Source organism: Centropristis striata, chromosome 15 (assembly GCF_030273125.1).
Source record: "Centropristis striata isolate RG_2023a ecotype Rhode Island chromosome 15, C.striata_1.0, whole genome shotgun sequence".
Lineage (NCBI taxonomy): Eukaryota > Metazoa > Chordata > Actinopteri > Perciformes > Serranidae > Centropristis > Centropristis striata.
In genome coordinates, this window is record NC_081531.1 from 25,939,242 (window position 1) to 25,952,179 (window position 12,938).

General features: G+C 37.3%; 1 protein-coding gene across 1 annotated transcript; it reads left to right on the top strand.

The window, feature by feature from the left end:
* The first annotated feature begins 480 nt into the window (after nt 1-480).
* Nucleotides 481-12,898, top strand: abhd11 (abhydrolase domain containing 11). The gene is made up of 6 exons (XM_059351489.1): nt 481-801; nt 3,533-3,668; nt 4,013-4,186; nt 5,857-6,027; nt 7,994-8,175; nt 9,554-12,898. Exons 1-6 carry the CDS (start codon nt 686-688, stop codon nt 9,687-9,689), a joined length of 915 nt encoding a protein of 304 aa, XP_059207472.1. The 5' UTR covers nt 481-685; the 3' UTR covers nt 9,690-12,898.
* The last annotated feature ends 40 nt before the right edge of the window (nt 12,899-12,938 follow it).

Genomic DNA, 12,938 nt, shown 5'->3' on the forward strand with positions numbered 1-12,938 from the left:
AAGTCATAGTATAGTGTGATGTCCAAATTTCATTTAAAAAGTCACCAAAAAAGTCATATTATAATATCTTGTCATGCTTTCGTGAAAAAAAAGTCGTAGTACAGTATGTATGTCTTCAAATTTCACCAAAAAAGTCAGAGGATAACATGTTCATAAATTCCATAAAAAGTCATATTATATATCCTCCAAATTTTGTGAAAAAAGTCATAGTAAAGTATGTCGTCCAAATTTCGTTTAAAAAGTCATAGTAAAGCATGTCGTCAAAATAAAAGTCATAGTATGGTATGATGTCCAAATTTCATAATAAAAGTCATAGTATGGTATGATGTCCAAATTTCATAATAAAAGTCATAGTATAGTATGATGTCCAAATTTCACCAAAAAGTATGCCGTTCAATTTTTTGGGGAAAAAGTCTGTATAATCTGTTGAAAAAAAGGAACTCATTTCGAATAAAGAAAGAAACAAATCCAGAGCCGGAGCCTGGGAGACTGAACCCAGGGACGGAACACAGCTTTTCACCGTACGTTTTACGTCATGACGCAGCATCAGCTGTTGACAGGCTCCCTTCACTCTCGACCTCCGTAGCTCAGTGCATGCACATTCACCGGACCTCCGTTGTCATTGTGGCCGTTTTTGAACGCACATGCCGTTTGATGACCGCCCGGTAACGGAGCCTATGCTGCCATGAGTGCTTTGTGTCGCCTGATCCAGAGAGGACTGCTCGGCGGCCGGCCGTCGTGTCGTTTATTCCCCGGACAGCGGGACGCTCCCCCGGTGCGGACCGCAAGCTCCTCCAGCAGGTAGCTCCCCGGCTAACCGATGCCCTCTGTCCGCCTCAGCTGTAGCGAGCCGAGGTGCTGCTGCCGAGACACGACAGCTTCAGATCTAGAACCAGCAGTTATTTAACTGTTGGGACTGTAACCGTTCTGTTTCAACCGTTAACTTTAAAATGAATGACATTCACACGTCTGGTTAGCAAGAAACGGCAGTTTAGCTGCTATCAAAGAGGATTTTAGATATATAGGGTCTCAGATTATATCTTATTTTAGCTAATTAAACCATAATGTATATTTACGGTATGCTATGCTATGCTATGCTACATGCACGTCAAATTACCAGATTGTAAGCCAGCTAAAATGAATGCTTTCCAATACAACACTCCCTTTAAAAAAACACAAATTTATGAATATGACACCGTTGGGTTTTTATTGAAACTGAAAAATAAATAAATAGGTTTTGTTTTACTGAGAGGTGTGCATCTAATGTTCAGTATTACATTACATTACATGTCATTTAGCAGACGCTTTTGTCAGTATGAAGGTAATATTTATTGCAGGGCTTTTGTACTAGAGTTCAATAGATTTAGCTAAATTTTATCTAATGCAATAGATTTATTATCCATTAATTCTAAATCCATGAAGTGTGTAGTAGAATAAGTTGATTTATAATTTATATTAATGTTTGCTGCTTCCAGCTTTTCAAATGTGAATATTGTATGGTTTTCTCTGGTTTTAGGACATGTAGAAAAAAATGACCAACTTTTTTTTCACCTTTTAAGGCAACTCATGACCAACACATTGATATATAATTTTCATATTTTTTTCATTATTATTGGTCAATTTTAGACAAATACACAAAATTAGGCCTCATTTCAAGAGAAAAAAATGGGATGGGAATGTACAGAGTAGGTTGTGTCAGCTTTTAGTGAAACTTATGTTTTGAAAACATTGTTCATTTTTATTCTATGGAAGTTAATCTTTATGTTCAAAATGATTTGGGGTCAAAAAAGACCCCAGGAGTACAGGAGGGTTAAATTGATTATTTCTGAGTTTTAGGCCCCTGGCCGAACAAAATAAGTCAGTTGAGACTGTGATAGGTTTTTACCCTATTTTGACATATTTTAAAGAATGATCAAATTAACAGATTAATCAATAATGAAAATATTTGTTGGTTCCAGTGTTCAGTTTTTGTTGAAATTGATATAAATAGGGATTGTTTCAACTTAATAGCTGTAAAATGACTTTATACTGAGGTGTTTGCATATTTTGATTTATTGCAGAGCTGTTTTATTAAAAATAATTTGATTTAGCTAATGCAATCTAATATATTAACCCCCAAATCTATAAGAAGTATAGGGTTGTTGTTGTTGTTGTTTTTTAAAGATAGAGAAATATTCTATGGCTGCAACTAACGATGATTTTCATTATCGATTAATCTGTTGATTATTTAAACGATTAATGGATTAGTTGTTTGATCAATAAAATTTTGTTTCCCAAACCACAAGATGACGTCCTCAAATCTCTTGCTTTGTCCACAAACCAAAGAGATATTCAGTTTATTGTCATAAAGGAATAAAGAAACCAGAAATATTCACTTTGAAGAAGCTGAAATCAGAGAATTTGGACTTATTGCCTCTAAACAATTGTTGCAGCTCTGAAATAATCGATATAATCATAGTGTGGTCAAGTTAGTCAATATATAAGATGTTGACATTAACATCATATCATACATTAACATCTGCAGTTGTAAATTTACATTTACTTTGTTTTTATATAAACCATTGTTTAAACTTAATCTGCACGTGTACTTAATGCACCAGCAGATGGAAGCAGAACAGAACAATACTGCCAGTATTCCCTATGAATAATATCCTCTGATATTCTGTTTGAAATTGAAGTTTTATTTCTTGTTATTTCTTAATGTACCTTCAACAGTATTCTCACCCCAAACATGACCTGTAACTACTGTTGAGAAATACATTGAGGAAACCTTTAAAATTAAATTATCTGACTCCAGCACAAATCCTCACCTATTTCTCTGCGCTGATCGTTTGATGGGGAATGATGAGCAGGAGACGTCTGAGTTCTCAGTTTAACTTCACTTTATTACAATACGTCAAGAAATGTGCAGTTTACAGAGTCTCTGGGTTCAAACTACACTTCCCTGATTACACATTAGGCTGATCAGTTCATGAAGTCTGGACCAGTCTACTTTCCCTAAACCCAGTTTTCAAATTTATAAGAATGTAGGTAGATCTCTCCAGAAGTCGCCTCCTTTCAATCTGGTGATTTGTCATTTTATTCAATACGTGGACACGTCATGTTACCAAGCAGAGAAGACAGTTATCTTTCTGCTCAGCACATCATGTCTGTGACCTGACCTGAACACAAACTCCTGCCTTGATATGACCTGCAGAGATATTATCGGAGACACAGATTTTGCAATAAACAATAAAACATAAAATATATATTTTTGTGATTATAGAATCGTACTCTAAGTAGGACAGAGAAAGTAAATGTATTTAGTTTAATCATAGTTTAACAACAATATTAGCACATGATCATTGTATCAAAGCATCTTGCATGATTAATCTATAAATGCACAGAGAGAGGATACATACACAGTTAGTTTATTACGCAGATAGTGACCTACGTCAATCAGATAGTGACCCCCATCCACAGAGACAGACAACAGAGAGAGAATAACAGATCATTCTAACACTACTCAACATGTTTGTTTTTTATTCCCCAGTCCAGTCAGCCTGACCTACGATGTCTTCGATGGGAAGGGAGAGAGCACCCCCCTGGTGTTCCTGCACGGCCTCTTTGGCAGCAAATCTAACTTCCACTCGATAGCGAAGTCGTTGGTGCAGCGCACAGGTCGAAAGGTAATGCAGTGATGAAGACATCACACCTGTCACACCCAAAACACTTCACCTGTATGCTCTTTGTTCTCAGCTGCCCTTTTTTTTTTTTTTTTTTACAAAGGCAGACAACTAACTAGTGTGCTGCCAGTCATTTGATACAACTCAGCTGTAATAAACACTGAGATAATCTGTGTGAAGACAACTCATCACCTCATGAGCACAATGCAGTCTCTGTTAGTGTTGTCACTTTCCTGAGCCGGAGCCAAAAAAAACAAAATGCTACAGCTGACATAAGAGTTGTCTTGTTTCAGCTCTGTCGGTTCCCACCATTCCCAGTGTCCTCTAACTGTCCTTTGTCCAGTTAGGTGCTGACTGTAGATGCCCGTAACCACGGCAACAGCCCTCACAGCCCGGTGCTGACCTACGAGGCGATGGCCGACGACCTGAAGCATCTCCTCGCCAAGCTGCGCATCGAGAAGTGCGTCCTCATCGGCCACAGCATGGGAGGGAAGACGGCCATGACCACGGCCCTGACGCAGGTCAGACACCGACCATTATCACTTCACTCACGGGAACTCACACTTTCAATCAGACTTAATTTGTATAGCACTTTTCATACAAGAGAGATGCAACACACAGTGCTTTACATAAAAAAGGAGAACGTAATAATCATAATAATAATAACAAAACATAGAAACATGCAAACACCCTCCGCCCATCCCCAACCCTCCACCCTGACCCTCCATCCACCATCCTATTAAAAACAAAGCACAAACTGAAGAAGCTCCATCTCAACATGGAGCAGTGAGGAAACGCTGGAGGCAGCTTAGAAATGAATTCGATAAAATAAAAAAATAAAAAGTAAGTTAAGATAAAATCAAATAAAAAATAAAAGTAAATAATAATGACAATAAAATGAATTAAAAAATACAATAAAAAGTTAAGAAAAAAGAAAAGCTTGATAAAACGATGAATAATTAAGAAGCAGAGCATGATAAAAGAGGTGTTATAACACTAAGATGCACGGGCAGAAAATCTCTAAAAATGGTTCAGGTAAAAGCCAAATTAAAAAGACAAGTCACTGTCACAAATGTTTTTATGACGGTAATAAGTTCACATAAATATATATTTAGCAATTGGATTATTTTAATTGCTGTTTTCTCCCTCCATATGTTGGACATTCTTTAGGAAAATGCTCGAGTTTATTTCCTCTAAATTCTTCTTTAAAAAAAAAAAAAAAAAAGAAGCAGCTTAATCCATATATTAGACATTCTTTACAAAAACGGAGTTAAAAATGCATTTTTTAGAATTAGAATTTCTTTACAAAAAAGAAAAACATAGAATATATTTCCATATATTAGACTTTTGCCAAAACAAAAAATAAACAAAAATTGTTTAGGTAGAAATGTAATCTATTTTTATTAGCTCCATATTTTAAAAATCCTTTACAAAAACAAGAAAAACACATATTTAACATTTAAATAATCTATGTGATAGGAAGTAAAACTAACCTTAAAAATATTTAATTTAATTTAAACCTCACAGATTACTGTAAATGACTTTATGTACACATAAGTTTTCCGGTTCTATCCGGAGCTTCTTCATTAGCTCTATATTTTAGATTTTCTAAACTGCCATAAATCGCCTCGACAGGTAATAGAATAAATCAGGTTGGATCCAGTGCTGACATATTTGGGTAAACTTAAGGTTGTGCCCACTTAAAGCCACTTAGCAGCCCTCTAGCATTTGAATTTACACTTGACATTCATTCATGTGAACTGTAGTGTGTAGTACACGACATCAGCAATGGTGAGCCTAGGTTGTTTTTTTTGTGTGTGTTGTTTTTCCTTACTTTAAGTATTATTATTGTTATTGCAATGCATACAGTATCCTACATGTTTTGTTTAGGTTTTGTTTGTTTCTTTTTTTTGGGGGGGGGGGGGGGGGGGGGATTCATACAAAAAACAAAAAATGATGTGAGCATTGGTCCAAAGTTTTCTTTTGTGAATGTTGTATTTTTGTACATGTCCTGTACTATCAGCGCTCAATAAAAATAAATGTAAAAAAAAAAGAATAAATCAGTTTTCTGGTACAGATCGGTTAGTGAAACTAATGAAACTTAAAATTCCTCTGCACCTTGCCGTCCTGTTCTCATTTTATCATAGCTTTTTTACCCTCTTTCCCCCTGTTCACCCCGCTCTGTATGCAGTCTGGTTTAGTGGAGCGGCTGGTGGTGGTGGACATCAGCCCGGCTCAGACCAGCACACGCACCAACTTCCGCTACTACATCCAGGCCATGCAGGACATGAAGATCTCCAGCGACATCCCTCGCTCCACCGCCAGGAGGATGGCCGAGGATCAGCTGCGCTCTTTGGTCAAGGTCAGGACTGCTCTTTGATTTCAAACTGTTCACCGTTTGAAGTAAGAATATGATACATACAGTGGCTTGCAAAAGTATTCACCCCCCTTAGATGTTTCACCCTTTTGTTGCTTTTACACATGAAATCATGGTAGATATAATTTGGCCTTTTTAAAAAGAATTTTCAAAAAAACCCTCTTTAATATCAAAGTGAAAACAGATTTTCACAAAATAATGTCAATTAATTAAAAAATATATAAGGTAAAATAAATGATTGTATAAGTATTCATCTTTCCCCTTTAAAGTAACTGACCTAATTCAACAGAGTTCCAGCTAGTTGATGCAGCAGTGTCTCAGGCCACGTTTATACATAGCATGGTATTTAGAGAAACAAATATCTCCCCCCCTCCGTTTTCAAAAAAGTGGTCATTTACATCAACCAGCATAAATACACCGTCGAGCGCCATTATAACTATGCCAAACCTAGGGGCGGCGGTGTAGGGAGAAGGATAAAGCCATGCAAGCCAATCAGAATCCTCAGAATCAACAACAATGAATAACACAAGCCACTTCCTGTTCCTTTCAAAACAACTAGATAGAATGAGCGTGAGAACCTTAAACCCTGTTTCTCCCAGTTGACGACAACACATAACCGGAGTTTTCCAAATTCTCCACTTTTTTTAGTTTTTAGGAATAATCGTTTTCTGTGATAAAAACGGGGTTTTCGTGTAAATGAGAGGCCAAACCGCATGGAAATATTTGCGTTTTCCCTTCTTGTAAACGGGGCCTCAGTTAGTGAAATGGAGATCACGTGAGTACAGTTGATGTGTGTCAAGTGATTATAGTATAAAAACGTGTGTCTGGGAGGTCCAGTCTCTGGTTCATCACTATTCCTGCTACAATCACAACATGAAGACAAAAGACATGTTGCAGTTGTAGCAGGAATAGTGATGAACCAGAGACTGGACCTCCCAGACACACATGTTTTTATACTATAATCATCAACCGTACTCAGGTGATCTCTATTTCACTAACTGTGACTCTGCTGCATCAACTAGCTGGAACTCTGTTGAATTAGATCAGTTACTTTAAAGGGGATGAATACTTATGCAATCATTTATTTGACCTTATATATTTTTAATTAATTGACATTATTTTGTAAAAATCTGTTTTCACTTTGATATTAAAGAGGTTTTTTCTGCAAATTCTTTTTAAAAAGGCCAAATTATAGCGACCATGATTTCATGTGTAAAAGCAACAAAAGGGTGAAACATCCAAGGGGGGGTGAATACTTTTGCAAGCCACTGTATATATCAACAATTCTTGAGAAGTGAAACAAATTATGTCCACAAAAATTTACAAGTAGTACTTCTAAACTTCTAAACCTGCGCTGTGCCAGAAAACACCTTTGTCCCAGACTGAATTTCATAACTTTAAACAATAAAAAAATGTCTTAAAATTCTTCAAAATCTTAAACTAACAACCTACATGTGTAAACTTTTACTATTATAATAATTATTGTTTTCAAATTTATTTTTGGGCTTCATGGTGGTTAGAACTAGTCAGCATGGGTTCTCTCCGGGTCCAAAAACATGCACTCAGGTTTAATTGGTGACTCTAAATTGCCCGTAGGAGTGAATGAGAGCGTGGTTGTCTGTATCTATATGTCAGCCCTGTGATAGTCTAGAGTGCGGATAATTGGTTAAGGATAATGAATGAATGAATGAATGTATGTATGTATGTATGTGTGTGTATTTTTATAGCCCATTAAAGTTGTGTTCCAGATTTTTATTAACTACCTAAAATTTTTACACAAACATGATATATTCCGATATAAAGGGTTATCTATATCCTAAGTCTCCACTGAAAGAAACCGCTTCTCATAAGTAGTCTTGTGATTCACTTTTAATATAAGAACATTTTAAGTCAAACTCTGAGCCTAGAAATGAATGAGTGTGTAAATCTGTCCCCCCCCCCCCCCCCTCAGGAGCGCTCAGTGCGTCAGTTCCTGCTCACTAACCTGGTGGAGCAGAACGGTCACTACGCCTGGAGGGTGAACCTGGAGGCCATCTCTGCACACCTCGAGCACATCATGAGCTTCCCCACCTTCAACACCACCTTTGATGGACCCACACTGTTTTTAGGTGGAGCCAGTTCTGCTTATATCAGGTATGAAACACTGTCGACTAATGGTCGACCGATACAGGGTTTTTAAGGCCGATACCGATTATTAGTTTTAACCGATCCCTGATATGTGCTGCTGATTTTCTTGGGCCGATTCTTGAAGCCGATATTGCCTTTTCTCCCTCTATTTACATGATAAAAAAGACACAATGATAGCAAATGTTACACAAGTCTCAATTTAAAAAAAAAAAAGAAGCATTTATTAACAAAACAAACATGTTAACAGTTGGACAGCAAACAATGTGTATGTTGTTCTAGGCCTGGAGGTGGTGGCGCCTCAGATGTAGGTAGAATATCCCTGAGAGAGTAAATAGCAGCTTACCTGTAATGCTTGTTTCTAAGTAAGCTTTTCATGTTTCTCTCTGGATATAGGGCTAAGAATGAGCAACAGAACTCAGTCTAAAAACAACCTGTAGCTATTTCACTTAATGTTGTTACATACCTCGTCATGTCGGCCCTGATCCATATCCTTGAGTTAGAACTTAATTTTAATTTTCTGTTGCCCCTTGTCTCTTAATCAAAACGACATGAGGAAGAGTTTGATGACATTGTGAAGTAGTGTTGAATCATGGGAGTTGAGATGTTAGTGTAGTAGTATGGCATTAAATGTGAAAATGAAAAAAAGAAAAAGGCATAGTATAATATGGCATAAAAAATATAAGAGAAAAGGTTTCGTTCAGTATGCCACAGAAATGCAAAACAAAAAAGAAAAAAAGAAAAAACATAGTAGAAAAGATAGCATGTGGCAATAAGTCACAATATTGTATGCCATGAAAATGTAAAAACAAAATGAAAAATAGTATGCCATAAAATGTAAAAAAGAAAAAAAGGTATAGTATGCCATATTTTTTCTTAAAGAAAAAAATCATAGTATAGTATGCCAAAAAACAAAACCAGTGTTACTACGCATATCAATTAATGAACTTCTTTTTTATTCAATCTTTATTTAACCAGGAAGTCCCATTAAGATTCAGAACCTCTTTTTCAAGAGAGACCTGGCCAAAAATAGCAGTCAAAACTCAACACAAGTGTCAAAAAATTAACATTTACAATAAAACAAGTGCAATATAACACAATATTAAAACATAATGAGCCTTATAAGCCTTATTGTAAGTCGCTTTGGACAAAAGCGTCTGCTAAATGACATGTAATGTAATGTAATGTTATAAAGAAAAACATGCACATGTCTCTATCACCAGTCTTGATGGTAGCTTTAAATTCATTGATTGATATCAGACTTTCTAGTTGAAGCTTTTTCTGTAGATTGTTCCATTCCCAGGGTGCTGAGTAAGACAATGCCATTTTTCCCAGTTCTGTTGTTATATTAAAGCCCTCCCTCTCCTCCTGTTCTCTCCTGGTCCAGCTCTGATGATTACCCAGAGATCCAGAGGCTGTTCCCGTACGCTGATATCCAGTACATCCCTGACGCCAGCCACTGGATCCACGCAGACAAACCTCTAGACTTCATCAGCTCCATCAGCTCCTTCCTCCAGTCCTAGCTGCTCCGGCCTGCACTCAGAACTCTTTAAAGCTCAGCAGCCCTGACAAACATGACGGTTAGTGTTCAGCAGCTTCAGCCAGAGCCAGCGGAGCCAGTAATGATGCTAATATTCGCCAACACTGGACCAAACTCACCCTTTTACAGCAGTCAGTGGTTTTAACAACATTAGTGTAGTGTCTTTTTCTTTTGTTTAGTCTGTGCCAGACAGGTAGTGCTGCTAGATTGGCTGGTTTTTATTGATTTTAGAGGTAGAAAATATAACGGGGCTGTTTTGGAGGTGATGTACTAATCCAAAGAAACTCATTTGCACAGTGCTTACTTTGTTAAAAACATTTATGCCAGTATAATATAAAAGTGGCGTTAGCGGCTGTTGAAGTGGACCAGCAGTGAGATGGTTTGGACAGCACTGGAATGAATCAAATACTGGAAATCTGAGTGAAAAACGTGCTAAGGAACAGCCTGCACAAGGCAGTTTGGTGTTTTCTATCCGGAGGGTGGAGCTCTGTAAGGACGCTGCAGACTTTAGGTGTACAGATGGTTTGTTGTAGAATCTAATTTAATGTTGATGATAGTGATATATTACATATTTAAAACGTTATTCCTCACGTCCTCTCCTCTGTGTACCCGCTGTATGTCAGAGAGACGAGCATTTACAGGTCAGTGACGCACACGTCACAACTCGAGGTCATCGAGTGCGCTGGTCATATTTTTATGGCAACATAAATCATGTTTAAAAACCAAGCTGAAACCCTCAAATGCAGTACTGTCACAATCACAATCTGTTTCCTGAATATCTCAGGTTACACGATGATATGCTAATGGTTAAACTCTTCTTATTCTGCTGTCTGTCTGGCAATAAGCTGTGGTAATGTTGTTGTGTCTTTGTATTTGGACAGTCCGATCAGTGTTTTGATGATTTATCTTTATGACTAAGGTGCAAGGCTCTATGGGTATCTCACAAATATATGCTGCAGCAATGTATCTTGTTACCTAACTGTAATAGTGTTAATATATTTTCCGTTCCCATGGGTTTGTATGGTCCAGTAGTGAAACTGCCATCTGTATGAATAAGCAGGGTGTTGTAAATGTGTGCCTCTTTTGTCCAGAGCTCCTTCTGTAAAACTTGATTAAAAAAAACCCAACTTTTATTCTACAATAATAACTATTAGATTGGCAGCTGGGTTGCCAGTTCTGACAGATGAGGGTGTAATCCCCCTTCGTGGCGCTAGATGTTTACAGCAATCAGTGTTTTATGTTTGTTTGATGTGAAATGCAGAAGTCTAAAAAGGCTTTAAACTATCAGAATTTAGTTTTTGTTCTTTTTCTAAAGCTCTGTTTAGTGGAGAAGCACGCCCTCGTCCTCTTCAACCACAGGACACATTAGTCCTGGAGCACAAGATGAATAGATTGTTGGGGGGAGGAGGAGGAGGGTGTCCCTGACATTTGAATGCAAGCCCTTCTTCAGCTTGTGTAGTGTTGCAGCGGGACAGGAGGAGGGGAACTCTGTGTCACAGGGCTGCACCCAATAGTTCCAAGCTTCATTTTAATGTTTGAATATGAAATAAAGACGGGCCTCAGAAGTAAATTACTTAGTCAAAAGCAACTTTATTTGAACAGAAGTGAACTGGAGGCAAATATTCTGCAATTAAATTAGCATTTGTTTGGCTGCAGCCTGACAAGTGAAGTAGATAACGCCATCTGCTGTTTAAAAAGAGAATCGCGATTCATTTTTAATTTCAGCGATTTGTATCATGCATGAACTGGCTCTATCCCAATGTCAAGGATCCTTCCTTGGTAGGATCCTTCCTTCAGAGTCTGGTCCTCCAGAGACGAGGCCAGAGTCCTTCCTTTCACTGTAATAACGCACAAATGAAACAGCCTTCAGAGTGTGTAGCTGTGCGTCATTGCGTAATTGGACGTCCTGCTTATATTCAGCACTGCAGTTTCAAAACCAGTTCAGACATGGATGTGGTTTTGGCATCAGCACTCTGACATATAATTGTGGAACTTTAAGAAGATGCTTTAAGGTTGAATCTCTACGATTTACCAAGTAAAAGCCACAAAGTGGATCAAACCTGAATATTTCACTGATCCTGGCTGAATTTGGCCGCTACTTAGTTTCATAACAGCAGCGGAGCATAAATATCATGGAGATGTTCTGTGATTTTTTTTTTAATTTTTAATTTTACAGTACAGTACAATAACAGTTATTTATAAATAACAATAAAGGATAATAGCCGACTGTCGGTCTGTTAATACAATAAACAAATGTATAACTTTCTGAATGGCATAGCTACATATACTTTACACATAGTACATCATCGTCTGATTCATATCAATTAATTAACAATAACTTTAGCGACTGAGACGGCATTAATTAACTTAACTGGCAACGTACCAAGATTACGTTTATCATCTTTTAGCTAAATATTCTGTCATTTGTATGTTTTTGCTTGACTTTGAACACAAGTTTTGTAAGTGATGTGATAAGAAATATTTAGTGTAAACTGAAAATACTTATATTATATCTATAAATACTTATATATATTTAAATGCATATTATGCCGCCGGCGTCGCAGTTTCTTCGCTTGCCACTTTTAAATCTTCTGGTAGACCAGTGTGCGCAACACACATGCATCCTTGGAATTTGGGCAGAAGAAGGACTCTGTCCTCTGGAGGATCCTGGACTTTGGGACAGTCCTTCAGCGGGTGTTGATGACGTAGTATCCTTCAAATTCAGCCGTTTGGGGATCCTTCCTTGACTTTGGGATACAGCGACTGTCTCCTACCTGTATTAACAGACCAGCAATCTAACAGCACCGTAAATTACATTCATATAACCAAAATAACAGTAATCCGATGAATCACTTTAAAACATGACAACAGATAATGAAGCTTCAGATATAATATAATATAATAAAGCCATTGGGTGTGGCTCTGGTGTAGAGGTGAACAGCTGTTTGAAGACATTGATCATGTTAAAGATTGTATATTGTTTCACTATGAGCATGCCTTCTCTCTCGTCATCAGGTGTAACTTTTCCGTGCTTATATACGTCTGTTTGTTCAACATGCTGCCTACAGGTGGCGCTCATTCTAAATAACTGCATATATACATTTTAAATTTGGGCAACAAGCATATGAGTGGATTATATATTATTGAAAATGTACAAACTGATATTATTATACAATAAAATGTTAAATCTAACACTGTTTACGCTGTTTTTTCTCTCTTGAAAATGCAACAA

Coding starts and splice junctions, on each gene's coding strand:
- abhd11 (XM_059351489.1), top strand. CDS start 686: ATGAGTGCTTTGTGTCGCCTGATCCAGAGAGGACTGCTCGGCGGCCGG. Junction 802..3,532: donor ACCGCAAGCTCCTCCAGCAG/GTAGCTCCCCGG, acceptor TTTATTCCCCAG/TCCAGTCAGCCTGACCTACG. Junction 6,028..7,993: donor AGCTGCGCTCTTTGGTCAAG/GTCAGGACTGCT, acceptor CCCCCCCCTCAG/GAGCGCTCAGTGCGTCAGTT.